Raw genomic sequence first — 14,665 nt, 5'->3', positions numbered from 1 at the left:
CCAGTAACTCGTTGATAACACGCGACTATCGCTCAAGCAATATTTTATTTATTTATTTCTCGAAATCGGTGATAAACTGTTATCCGTTTCTTCGCAGGATGCAACTTGAAGATCTTCAACAACCAAGAATTCGCGGCACTACTGTCGCAATCGGTGTCGCAAGGTTTCGAGGCAGTGTACCAGCTGACGCGTATGTGCACGATCCGGATGAGCTTTGTGAAGGGCTGGGGTGCGGAATACCGACGACAGACGGTTACTTCGACTCCCTGTTGGATCGAATTGCATTTAAACGGGCCACTTCAGTGGCTCGACAGGGTACTCACACAGATGGGCTCGCCGCGGCTACCCTGTTCCTCGATGTCTTAAATCCTTGCATCCTCCATCCGTTTGTTCGTGAGAAAAAAAAAACATGTGAATATGCTCCTTATGCGCTGCTCGTCGTCGTCGTCGTCGTCGTCGTCGTCGTCGTCGTCGTTGTCGTTGTCGTCGTCGTCGTCGTCGTCGTCGTTGTCGTCGTCGTCGTCGTTGTCGTCGTCGTCGTCGTCGTCGTCGTCGTCGTCGTCGTCGTCGTCGTCGTCATCTGTGTCATCTTTGTCATCTTCATCAACTTCGTCATCTTCGTTGTCGATCGGTTCCTTTCTTCATCGCGGTATGTGAGAGTTTCATCCATTGTTCAAGTTTTCTCGAACACTGTACTGTAATGCATACAAGTAGCCGATCCTGCGCTCGAAGGTGCGGCCAGCAGCGGGTAAAGAAACATTCTGGCACAACAATCGCCAAGTTTCTCACGCCCAAAGCAGTTCCAGTGGTTTTCTCAAATGTCGTGCAATCGACCAGAACGACCGCGGCGTGAATGCAGACCGCAGAGCAGCGCGAAACCGAAACTGGATATCATAGTAAATATATTAAAGTTTGTGTCCTATCACGACCCGTTGTGATCGAAGAGAGGAGACATGAAGAGACGTGCAAGAACGCGGAGGGACGCGGAGCTTTGCCTCGATCGCGCACTTATATATATCGCGCGCATGTGCACCGCAATTGGCGTACAAGATATATCCAGGGTGATCATAATCCGAGTTTAGTCGATTCGTAATATAAGAAACAAAACGAGAGTGATATTTATATATATGTATATATGTACCGTGCTAACAGAGCTCAGTCTTTTACATATTTTTATTGCTTATTAAGGCAAACACAACTACTAAAGTCGTACTACAGTATACGCCAGATCTTACGGGATATAATATACTTTATACATAGTATATTGTGTATGTTTACTTCGTTGGTCCGCTATGACGGAGCCCACTTGAATATTCTGTACTCATATGTACACGCAAGACACGCGACACACACACACACGCGCGCGCGCGCATATTCACACACAAATGTATATATGTCGCGTTTTACAATATTTGTTATAGGAGATTATAATAGCGTATACCGGTAAGAATGTACAAAATTCGTTGCGTCGTATCTTGCATAAGATTTTTCAGTCACAACATAACGCTATTCTTAAAGTTGATATCAACGATATATATATTTCGTGGTAAATTATACATTATATGATTCACTCAGATTGTTTGTTTAACGCAGTTACTTGTAAAGCACAGTGATTTATATTCATCCGATTGTTAGATATATTTTCTTTGGTATGACGAACATAAATGTTTTTAAAGATTTTTACGAAATTTATGCGTGAAGAAAATTTTTAATATATATTATTAAATATTATTATATTTAATATATTTAAAACTGATGTGTTGTATTTATCTTTTTTTTACTCTTTTACAGCTTTTCGGATTCGATGAATAAATTTTGTCTTGTTTAACGGTAAAAGTGACCGTACGGGAATCTGATTTGTCACTGCGCGAGTTTCCAAGTGCGCTTTCTTCTTATCCCCTTTATATTGTTTCCGGTGAAATAAAATATGAAGAACTACCAAGTTAATGGCAGTCTAAAGTTGACGAGTTGAGGAGACTATTAGTCAATAAGGGCCACATTTAACTATTTCTCGGAGAATTACAAAATTCTGCAAGTAACAGATGTACATCTGTTGGGAACTCAGGACAGTGGACGTCGATGACACCTTCAAGAAGGGAACGTTTGAGTTCTCTTATCGGTATACCGCAGAAACCGTAATCTTCAATAAGAAATGTGAAACGCGTAGCTGAACCGTTGAATAGTCATTAGATGAGAACAAACATTTAAAAGGAAAATTTAACTTTTTTTGGAGGAGGAAGGAGCAATTTTACGATTACTTCAAGTTTCTTTACACAATTTACTGCAATGACATCTACTGTGTAATAATTATTTCGGGTTTCTCATTTATTTTAGCTAAGGTCGACTGGGATGAGAGATGTTTGACGAATAGGACAATGTAACGATATATTTAAATAAGATAAAATTATACTTATTTATTTCATAATTTTCATAAAATCTATCGCAATCATAAAAAGTATTGATTATTAACTTTGTTGTCGACGACTCGTTACAGTTTCTCATTTTTAAGCAAAAATCTCAATTATCCCGATTGACTCTTCCGTATCTTTTATAATTTGTAAATCTTAGCCCGAGATTTGTGAATGCCATTTTATATATAAGAAGTGACTTGAGCGACCTTTTTTTAGGTGGGCGAAATCGTGACGAGGCATCGCGGTTGCAGGAGCTCGCGAGTTGCTAGTGGCTTTGTTTGCAAATTATCATTTGGTGAATAATAATCAATGCAAGCGCGGTGTACGTGCTAACGATTCTAGATATTGCTGACGACGATGATACGTTAACTTGCCCGTCAATCGAACATTTCAGCAAGTGGGAGAACGAGAGACAAATATTAAAAAGTAATTACATTACATTATGTTACCTATCGCGCCAGGGCTGGGCGGAATACTGTAAAAAAAGACACTACTTTGAATGCAAATAAGGAAATACTCTGAAAAGCATGCTAAATATCAAATCACACCGAGACACTATTGCAAGTGTGCTGTACAAAATGCATACGTACTTTTGAGAATTGGATGCGGAATGCAAAATACAAAGAAAGTATTTTGTATCTGAGACATTCGTATCGATTGCATGTATTTGAGAGATTGTCCAGTCCTGCCTACTGCGCTACACAGCGAGAATTTATATATGTATATGCGAAGGGAGAAGGGAATCTGACTCGTAGTGAGATAGAAAAAGAGTTGGTGAAAGAAGGGGAGAGCACACAGTGTGCGTATGAGAGTAAGAATGAAAGCGAGAGAGAGAGAGAGAGAGAGAGAGAGAGAGAGAAAAGAATAATAATAAAAAAAACAATTGTAGCCACTTTGTAGCTTAATTCCTTAGATAAGCATGCTGGACTTTCGCGGTTGAATATTTTTATTCAATACAATGAAATTTCATTGAGTCAACAGGAGCGAGAAAAAGAAAGAAGAGCGGCATTTCTATTCGGCCTGAGATTATTAAATTCAAGAGTTAAAATTTATTTTCTTATCGCTGAGAAGCATTTGCCGGTGGTTTCCTTCATTCTAGATAATTTTGTTTCAGGATTTTAGAATTATTAGTTGCATTCATCCGTTGGCCTATACTTAAAAGTATCTTTGTCATCACATCTTTGATAAAATACTTGTGAAAGTGGTGGCGGTTTTCTCAGAAAAAGCGACGATAGCCCGCGAAAGTCCAATATATCTTAATCGTTGGGCAGCTCGAATCACACTGATGCCTGATTTGCGAGCATTGTTTTCCTTCTCATCTGCGAAAATGAACACACATTACACACACTATATTCTCTTTCCTCGACTCGCGTTTCAACGAGCCCAGTCGGTTCGACCTCGTGACACATAAAGTATATCGTGGAATTGATGTCACATTTGTAACTGTCAAAACCGACTTGACAGATACTTACCTCCCTGCACAGACTGCCATTAGAGTATTGTTAAGGAAATAATTACAGATAGGAGAACCGAGACGAGCTCGCGCTTAATCCTTTCCTGCTGTTCCATTCGATGGAGCGTTTCCTATTCTAAAACGGCTTCTCCATGTCGCTCGATATTGTTGCATTGTAATTTTTCAACCTGTAGTACTGCATTAATGTACAGGATGGTTCAGAGTTGGCGGGGCATCATTTTCATGGAGATATTTCTTTTGCTACGAAGCTGAAAAATATCTCTGTAAAAGTTGAGGTGTGCCCTGTATTATGACATATCAATCACTTTTGTGCAACGCTACAGGTTACAAGAGATCGCTGTGCAACGATATCCAATCGAATTGTGTAGGAATTGTTTGAGGAAGACAATTATAACAAACGCGTCCAGCTTCGAGAAGGAGCACATTACACTCGCTTGCGTTTTGTTAGTTTTCCATCGATCTTGTGATTCGCACGCGCGACGATAGAAAGATAAACCGAAAGAAATTTAGAGAATGTAAAGTACCTTTCATTTTGTCTGCCAAATTTTATTGAGGGTCGTTTCACCAAAGTGTTTTCCTTTAAGTAGAATTCTTTCCTCCCGTTAAAAAAAAGTCGCATCTGTCGTGAAAGATGAGCAAGAATTGCTGGATAATCTAATTTTTTTCTTAATTGCGCGAAATTAAATTTTTAATCTTTATAATCTCTATTTCTAGTCTTTTTCCAAAAAAAAACCCGAGTGTCGAATTTAGGATAGAAATTCTTAAATATAGTTAAGTTTTACAAATTTCAAATAAGTTTTCTATATTTTGGATGGATTCAAATTCTCACCGAATCCCTCATTTCCTTTCCATTCTCTCTCCCGAGTCAAATATTTGAAAAAAATATCAAGCGGCTGTGTGTATATCGTCGTCGTATGCGCGCATACAAAGTTTTGAATCGGGCGGCCCGACGATCACAATTTTTAATTCTATATATATATATATATATATATATATATATATTTCTTGTATGTGGACAGTCGCGTCTGTGCCATCGATACGAAACGGGCAAAACTAATTTTGTATGACAAAAAAGAGAGATCGCTCTATGCTGTTTGCGCGCATAAGAAAAACTCGGCTTTCGGCCTGCAGTTTTTATTTTTGCGGCATAGACGTGGCTTTCTATGGAAATGCGAAAAAACAAGAACAAGAGAATATGAGAGAAAATGAACAAGACGTTATACGAGATGGAATATATCGAGCCTGAGACTGTATAATAGTTATAAATAAATGTACACGTTAAGATTAAGATAGAAAGAGATGTCTGTACGTTTTCTTTTCATATATCATTTGGTAATATTAATGTCTTAATCGTGTCTCGATAGTTGATGACATTACGACAAAATTACTTTCCTCTTGCAGTATCTCTTTTTCCTGTATTTAAGCATCAATTTTCAATATAAATTTATCGACGAGATATTTGGAAAATCTTTAATAAAGATCGATTCTGGTTAATTGAATCAACGTTTTATTAAAAACAATGATCAATCTTACAAATGCTTCGAACAACGTATACGATTACACAAGTATAGATCCGTACAACGATGACAGATATATGTCTTGTAACAATTATAGCACAGTAGGTTTGTCGCATCGAATTAAAGCAATATTAATTGTGACGAATACACATCACTTATATCACTTTCACTAGAATTTTGTTCTTATTTAAAAGTTAAAAGTGTGATAGTTGCGGGGAAAAAAGAAACTTGAATAAATTTTTAGACAATTAGACATCGTGAGGTTTTGTGACAGATAACTACGGCAACTTGTAACGATCTGTACAAGGGTCCAATTTTGCTTCAAACGACAGTATTCAGCGGGACTCTACAGTGAGACAAAGATGGCCAATAATATCAACGACATTCAATCGATGAATTTTACGTTAATTACAATACGATTCTATAGTAACTATAGTAACGTCAAATCTCCGACGAAACACAACGAAACTTTTCGCCTCGAGCTTGTTTGCAGTTTGCTGTATCTCCAAGAAGAACTTTCAACTGATCAGAACTGGTTTAAGATGCGTTAATTGTAAGTAAACGACTTTACAATTTGAATGAAAAAGGAAAATTTTGTGTTGGTTTCATTTTTGCTAGCAACTGACCTCGATAAAATCAATCGTCATTGAATTATTATTATTCATTTTTTAAATTTAATTTTCTTCTCTTAAACCGGTTCGATATCGGACAAAAATGTCGCATACCGTACATTATAAAATGAGGTAACGTTGCATCAGCAGGTGCTATCGTACATTAACAGGAACCATCTTCGAAAATAATCGATGAGCTAAAATAAATTGTGGTGCAAAGTTATCTCTGTTAAAGCAATCACCTCTCGTACACACGGTTGAGGACGAAAGCACTTCTAGGATTCAGAAAGCAACAAGGCGGCTGCATCATCTCGCAGAAGCGACATTGTTTACTCGCAAGACTAGAATGCTGTCTCTTCCGCGACGTGATAAATTAATCGTATCTAAAGAATCTAGTGCGATTCGGCAAGTCTCGTTTGTCGCTCAAAGCCGACGCTCGCTTCGACGAAACTTGATCGCGCAGTTCCAGTTCTTGCTTCTAACAGCAAGCCTGTACCAACTGCTGTATTCGACGTGACTAAAGCACGCGGTTTTATGCGCGCGTCTGTGGATCGAGGACATGATCCTCTAGATTCGCGAGAGTCTAATCCCAGGAGAACACGCCTACGAGACTTCTACGGAAAGGCAGCTTACCTATTACAAACCGCAAACTCAAAATATACGTAATGAGCTCGACATACATGGTGTTGTTGATTGTAGAACAGCGTCGTTTGTGACGATGAGATCTATAGCGTAGACATACTTCGTGATTAATTAATGAATTTATTTGCTTTTTCCAAGTTGACTGTCGATTTTTTTTATTGATGAATCACGATCGCGCTCGCGATTCCTAACAGAGTCTCCGCAGACGACGCTGATGCGACGACTGCATCTGTTTCAGGGAGAACATGCTCATAGATAGTCCAACAGTCGCGAGGAAGATTGCGTATCTCGATGTGCCGCGATCGAAGCTCTTGGCCCTATATAAAGTCGGACCAGCGCCCTGAAAGCAAAATTCATCGTGTTGGACAAATCTTTCTTTTCGTCAAAACGAAACATCTTTCTCAGTAGCTTTAGTTTTCTCCTTCACACTGCACATTTTTCAATCATACGAGTATCAATGCAGAGATTTCATGTAAACTAGATTTGAAAATTTTTTATTTAAACATTTTAGCGTTAATTAACGTTGATTAATGTGGAATCGAGAGCGAGTGAGTTTATGCGTTTTACCTGATTCAATGACAATCGGAGAGCGTATAGTACAGGATTAGTTAGACGCATTTCGTTACCGCAGCTTCCTATGTGCACCTAAGAAAAATAGATATTTATTGAGTTTTCTTTTAAAAGTAAATTATGCAATAATTCATAATTTTATTGGGGGGGGGGGGGGGGGGGGGGGACAAATAAGTTTCGCGAAAAACGCACTGTTTTCTTTCCAAAGCACCGCACGGGAAATGCAGTTAATTCAGCTCAATTGTGCGAATTACAGTGTATAAATGAGAGGCGCATTATGAAGCAATGAAATTGTACAAAGCATAATATAAAAGTGGAGGGCAAAAGTCCTTCTCTCGCGTAAAACGTGCTCTCTTATCACTTGGCTGCGTTACGACAAATTTATTCGAATGTAACGTCGAATTCATTCGAACAGATGACAAAAAAAACCTTTTTTACAGATGAAAACATGTTACATATTTTTATACATTGCTCAAATGCCTTGATGTTATAGATTTCTATCGGCATTAAATAAATGAATAGTCTTAAAATTATACAATTAAAATTATTTCGTTACAATTCTTTAATATTGGTGAATTTTTTGTAATGTTTGTATTTGTAAATTCCGCTTGTGATATTAAAAGCTGAGAAGAGAATATTAATCTGCAGATTAATGTCTAAATTATCAAGTATCCTCAAACAGATCCACTGCAAGAATATTAAGAGAATTTTATAACATCATGTTAAGAATTTTTGAATTTGTAATTTGTAGATAAATAATAAGAGACAAATATTTGTATGCTGCCTCTTTCTACATTTAGAGAGATTATTATGTAATGTTTTCCTTTCTTTGTAGTAAAATGTTTCTCTCAGAGAGTTAATTAATCGTATGATGAAAGAAGGGTATTCACGCAAGCAGTGGGTACACATGTCTAAAAAAATACTTTCTCGTGTCACAAGATATCAGAAACTGACGAGTTATTAGTCGATTAATCTCGTTCTGATTTGATATCGCACGTTATTGCAAGTGGCGCAGAAACGTTAAATCGTTTATGTGTATATTTAAATGTAATTGATAAATCGAGTGACGCGAAAGCCTCTTTCAATGCATTGAAAACAAACGAGCTTAAATTAGATCATTCAACTTCCGTTCTATACACAAGAGGATATTAATCCGTCTGTTGATAGTTACGCAATCTTTCCGCTTCAGAGATAAAAATTATTAGTTGTCGCACATTATCAAACAATATCGCTGATAAATCTCTCTTCTACGTATTATTGATGAACCAAGTGCGAAATAGATAAGCATGTTTGGCTGTGGCGCAATCCACGTACTAAATCGCAAAGGAGATTCAAAGGCTAATTAACGCAACAATCAGTTTGCATTATATATTAAATCCAAAACTTTTCTGTAAACTTCTTTTATTACAAAGATTAAGAAAACGTCATTTAAAACTTTATAGGATCGTTAAATTCTAAAGATTAAAGAGTTTCGAGGAATTATGCATTAGAATAAAATATAGATATCTAAATCTTATTGTTAACCTAATGAAATATCAACTCCCGCCTACTAAAATATTCATTACATTACTTGTCTATAATACAGAATAACATCGTAAATCATATTTTTTCGGGAAAAAAATTTCTTAAACTCATCGGCGAACCCGTTTCCAATTTCTGACTTTGACATTTTACTGGAAAAAAAGAGGAAAGTCGAATCTAACCTCAAACCGATCTTTCTACAACGTTGTCCTTGACTCCCCTCAACTGCTCAAAAAACAGAAACTCCTGAAGAAAGTATATCGTCCGCAGGAAAAAAAAAAAAAAAAACAAACGCTTAGACGACAAATATATTTCTGATTCTTAATTTCATGGTACAATATTTGCCGGGAATGGAACTTAACCTATACACTTGCAACTCGTTGCACTTCGTCAAGAACAGCATATATACATTCTTCTGAAAAAAGATTGCAACAAATGAGACTCTAGGTTAGCCGTTTTCTCATTTAGATTACCGACTTGATCGAGTTTGTTTAACTCAATGTTTAAAGTGACTTTTCTTGTCTGCGGAGGTAGAAGTGATGAACGGTGAGAACCGATTTCTTTCCTTTCGTGAGCACAAAACAAAGGTGTCTGTTACGTAATTAACGGTTACGTGATAAAGGTAACTGGCGACTGACTCATATTGTGTTTATATTTATATAAAAATATTAATTCTCAGTAGATACGAGTTTATTAATCCTGATATATAGGACATAATATGTTCCATTTAGAAAAATTACCAATTTTAATATTTATAAAAATATTAATATATATACATTATATAAATATAACTTAATATTTAGAATTTTTATCACACTTTACATTATGAGAGTTTATCCTTTGTATCTTACCATTAATTAAGAATTTATATGGCTTGTATAAAATTGATAATATTAACACAAGTCGTTGCTGCAGCATTTTGACTTATCGTACAAAGAACACATCTAATAATATGTCACAGACAATAATTAGCCCAAGTACGATTTCGTGAACGCGTACCAAGTCACTTTACTCACCTATCCGTGTCGGAAACAGCTGATGAAAAGACCAGAAAAGACGCACACCGAAGGACCGAAGACCGAAGTCGCATTCTAGAAATATATCATGAAATATGATATACGATGAAATGTATACAATTTACATGCACGCACGACAAGAGCTAGTGACCATAATGGCGGGTTTATATTGCTTCCATTATCCAATGATAATTGTTATTTTTCAGGGAATAAAAATATTAATATATAGAGGCCGTTTAAAAAGTTTGTATTTTCGAAATGATTCATATAAGGACGGTTTTCATAGTCCGTTCTTTTATTTAAAATTGTCTTAAGTATTGTCTTAAAATGCTATGAACCAATCAAAAAACCAAATTAATATCTTAAGGCCGAATTCCCACTGAGCGCGTCACGCGTCGCGTTATCCGCCACGTCACGAATTAACCAATCAAAACATTCCATTTTATGCATCATTTACCGCGCGAATAAAATGAGATGGTTTGATTGATTAATTCGTGACGCGATGGATGACGCCGACGCGTGATGCGCTCAGTGGGAATTCGGCCTATGAATACTGGCCTAAATCATAGACCGGTATTCATAGTCCGTTCTTATATTCAAAATCGTCTTAAGCACGGACTTATATTCGCTCTCTTCGTCACACATAGATTGTGTCTGACGAAGAGAGCGAATATAAGTTCGTGCTTAAGACGATCGAATATAAGAACGGACTATGAATACCGGCCATATGGCTGGTTTATGCTTCGGTCTTAATCTTAATCTTAAGGCCGGAGCACAGACTTTTACATAAAGCATAACGCATAAGCATAAGGAAATTGATTGGTCTATATATAAGCATAAGCAAATGCATAAGGAAACGGACCAATCAATTTCCTTATGCTTATGCGTTATGCTTTATGCAAAAGTCTGTGCTCCCGCCTTTAGTCTTAAGCCGAGAGCACAAGCTTTTACATAATGCGTAATGCATAAGCATAAGGAAATTGATTGGTCTATATATAAGCATAAGCAAATGCATAAGGAAATGGACCAATCAATTTCCTTATGCTTATGCGTTATGCTTTATGCAAAAGTCTGTGCTCCGGCCATTAAGCCGAGAGCACAAGCTTTTACATAAAGCATAACGCATAAGCATAAGGAAATTGATTGGTCTATATATAAGCATAAGCAAATGCATAAGGAAATGGACCAATCAATTTCCTTATGCTTATGCGTTATGCTTTATGCAAAAGTCTGTGCTCCGGCCATTAGTCTTAACTTAATCTTAAGGACTCGTTTATGCTTCCCTGGAAATTCGGACTACGCATGTGCAAATGTAACAAAACCTAACCTAACTTAACCACAAATTGTAATAGATCCCGGTGCTGCAAATTATAGTGAATGTTAAAATGAATCGTCAGCGGCAAAAAACTTTAATGTTTGGAATGGCACTTTTGTTATCAAGTGCCTATGCAGCATGTGTATTATTAAGAAATTAAAAAAAAAATAAAAGAAAACCACGGAGATACGCTGTTCGGCCACTGAATCGAAAAAGACACGAAACTGGTCATTTCTTTTCTTTAATGAAAGATATGCTGAATATTGAATACGATCAGGAACAATTTTTTAAATATACACGGATCGAAAACCATTATTTCGCGCGGTTTCGTGCTGCGTCGGACGTCAGACTTACCTCATTGGCCCGGCCTTAGGACATTAGGGACTAAAGTTAAAAGATGGGATCTTTCCAAGATTAAGATTAAGACTAATAGCGTTTTCGAATAAACGGGGTTTGAACGATCTAGGGTTGATCAATCACTATTTTACTATAAATGCAAGTCTTTCATTGGTGGAGAGGTTGCAATGACGTCATTAACCAATCTTGGGTCGTTCAAATCCTGTATAATCGAAAACGCTATAAGATTAAGACTAGGGAAGTATAAACGCCCTTATGGCATTCTACGTTATCAACTCGTATGGCCGGAGCACAGACTTTTGCATAAAGCATAACGCATAAGCATAAGGAAATTGATTGGTCCATTTCCTTATGCATTTGCTTATGCTTATATATAGACCAATCAATTTTCTTATGCTTATGCGTTATGCTTTATGTAAAAGCTTGTGCTCTCGGTTTTAAGATTAAGATTAATGGCCGGAGCACAGACTTTTGCATAAAGCATAACGCATAAGCATAAGGAAATTGATTGGTCCATTTCCTTATGCATTTGCTTATGCTTATATATAGACCAATCAATTTCCTTATGCTTATGCGTTATGCTTTATGTAAAAGCTTGTGCTCTCGGCTTAAGACCGAAGCATAAACCGGCCAATAGTCTGGGCATCGATCATGTAATTTTTCCCTAGAAGCGGAAACATAAAAAGTGAAAAGTTACACGTGAATTCAACGAATAGAATAGTCACTAGGATTTATGTATACAGAGTTGGTATACTTTCTGCTAAAAAAATCAAAAGAATTTAAAGGTACTTTAAATGGAAGAAAATAAAAGTAATAACACATTCCTTAAGTGTTATGATGATATATTGGTATGTCGCTACTTTTCTAACGGAGCTGCAATACATTGTAGTTTTAGACTTTCTCAAATTCCCAGCTATTGATTTCACCTTGCATGCTGCTGCCTTTGGGAATGCGATAAATGGAATTTTTAAACTGGAGGAAAGTAGTAATATTCAACCTAGCTGTACGCAAGATGAAATTTTAAAGAAACAATTGGCAATATATGATTATTTTATTCTGGGTGAAGCAGCCTACAAGATGCTTATGACGAGAAGTCACAAGGAAAGAAGATGGAATGTATGTTTTTAACAGGGATCTCAGGTTATTTTGCTTGTCCACAGTACGTTTTTACAAGAACAATATGCCAAACTCATAAAGTGCCCATATTTAATAATAAAAGGAGATCTTAAGATTTATGGCAAAAAGGAAGAAAATTTTTATAGAGCGTTGGAAATACTTGAAGCAAATAATGACAAGGTACAATTTGAGACTTTATCAGCAACACATCATTTTTATCTTACGTATATAGAAGCTGTAGCAGCTCTTATCAACCCATTTTTAGAAAAATATGATTTATCTTATAATAAACCAGTACTGTGTGATTCTTGTAGAAAAAAATTCAGATCTATAAGATTTTTTATAAGAATTACTACCAGACTCTTGATTAGTCATCTAATATTACTGTATTGTTTGCCATATCAATTATATGTTTAAATTGATTTAGGAGTAGCATTCATGTTTTTTTAAATTTTTATTTTAATTATACTTAATTTTAGTATTTAAATTTAATATTTATTTATATGAGATTATTATGGTAATAATTTTGGGTCCTCTCTTTCTTGGCAGTCAATATGTTGACATAATATAATATTTATTTAATAAACTTTGAACTATATAGATGATTTTGTACATTGATTATATTAATTGATAAACTACAGTAACAATTTACACAATATTTTATTTCTTTTCAAGTTTTGTAGTATTGAGTAATCACACATACTAAGTAATTGATAATCTACTAATCTATTATGCTTTACATTTTGTCCCATACATTTCCTTAATTGAGTTTATACAATTTTATATACATATGTTTTATCAATATACTGAATCCGTTTCTTTAATCACTTTGAATTATTTAGAATCAACACATTCAATTTATAACAATCTGTAGAAGTCTCTCTCCGAATATATTTGTACAACTTCATAATGATCATGCTCAGAAAAATTAACTAATCACGCATTCAATATATGTATGTATATATATATAAAAAGTATGATATCCTTTATATTAGATATTAGAGAAAACAATTTTTTCAACAAGTGCGCGTTACGTAACACTACATGTACGCAAATCTGTTCGGTTTCAAAACATCGCATTAAACTGCGCATTGAAAATTAAGGTTGCAAACTCGACCAATCAGAAGAAAGAGAGCAGGTTCTTTCGATTGGTCTACTTCACGCGATTCTGGTGCAGTCTAACCTTCAATGCATAGTTTAATACAGCTTCAATAGTCAATAAAAAATGTTTTATTTTAATTAAAGTTATATGCGCGCGTGCTAACCTTAGTTCGTAGCTGTTTTTGTTTAGCTTTTAAACGCGATTGGAGATCAATCGACTGGTCGACTATCTCGTAAATTCTCGGAAGATCAATTGCGTCTTTTCGTAATATAAATAGAAAATAGAAAATAGAATACGATCGATCGCGAAGCAGTGCTGGTCACTCTGACCGTTTAACCTTTGACCGACAGGTTCATCCGTGAATCGTGCTTCTGGCTGTAATATAAATAGAGACAAAGGGAATGTAGTCATTCACGGTTGACAACCGACTAAGGCTTAGTCGACATTCTAGCCAGAGATCGCAACCGGTGAAATTTGTGAGTCGTTTTTTAATAGGTTAAGTGTGCTGAGTGTACGCAGTGCCTTCAATGTAAATTCACAATTTTTTTTTTTTTTTTTTTTTTTTTTTTTTTTTTTTTTGACACAGTTTCTAGTCAAAATTTTTGTGAGTTCAGCTGGCGTAGCCTGAAACCACGGGAAATACACCCCGCTGACGGATCTTGACGGTCACAGCTTTGCGGCATGGAAACTCGAAGCTGAACCCCGAACTCACCAGTAGGATTGTCGGGATTCGCAAACAAGATCCGAAATTGTCGCGTTCACGACGACGAGGACCACCGAATGGCCGACGTGGGCAACGACAGTCCGGAAACGTGAGTCGCGCGCCCGTGACGGCTCGTGCGACTGTGCGACGACAGCTCCGATTATCGCGGACCTAACCCAGCCCGGAGCTGACCGAGCGTCTCTCCGCGCACTCCTCTCGCCTACCGATCGGTGACGTATACACGGCGACGGCAGCGGCCGTCTCGCGACCGTGCGTCTTTCGTGCTCGTTCCTAGTCGGCCAGTATGTCG

The 14,665-nt window shown here is 36.7% G+C and overlaps 1 protein-coding gene and 1 pseudogene across 1 annotated transcript in view; both read left to right on the top strand.

Annotated features, from left to right (window-relative positions):
* The window catches only part of Smox (Smad on X), a 29,258-nt gene extending 23,383 nt beyond the window's left edge, over nucleotides 1-5,875 (top strand). The window contains exon 6 of the mRNA XM_012379385.2: nucleotides 98-5,875. Within this exon, the coding sequence (XP_012234808.1) occupies nucleotides 98-366 (269 nt within the window). The 3' untranslated portion in view covers nucleotides 367-5,875. The remainder of the gene's footprint in view (nucleotides 1-97) is intronic.
* Nucleotides 5,876-12,167: 6,292 nt separating this feature from the next.
* Nucleotides 12,168-14,128, top strand: LOC136998066 (probable serine hydrolase; annotated as a pseudogene).
* The last annotated feature ends 537 nt before the right edge of the window (nucleotides 14,129-14,665 follow it).

The sequence above is a fragment of the Linepithema humile genome, chromosome 2 (assembly GCF_040581485.1).
Source record: "Linepithema humile isolate Giens D197 chromosome 2, Lhum_UNIL_v1.0, whole genome shotgun sequence".
Classification (NCBI taxonomy): Eukaryota; Metazoa; Arthropoda; class Insecta; order Hymenoptera; family Formicidae; genus Linepithema; species Linepithema humile.
This window is presented reverse-complemented; position numbering and strand designations above follow the sequence as displayed.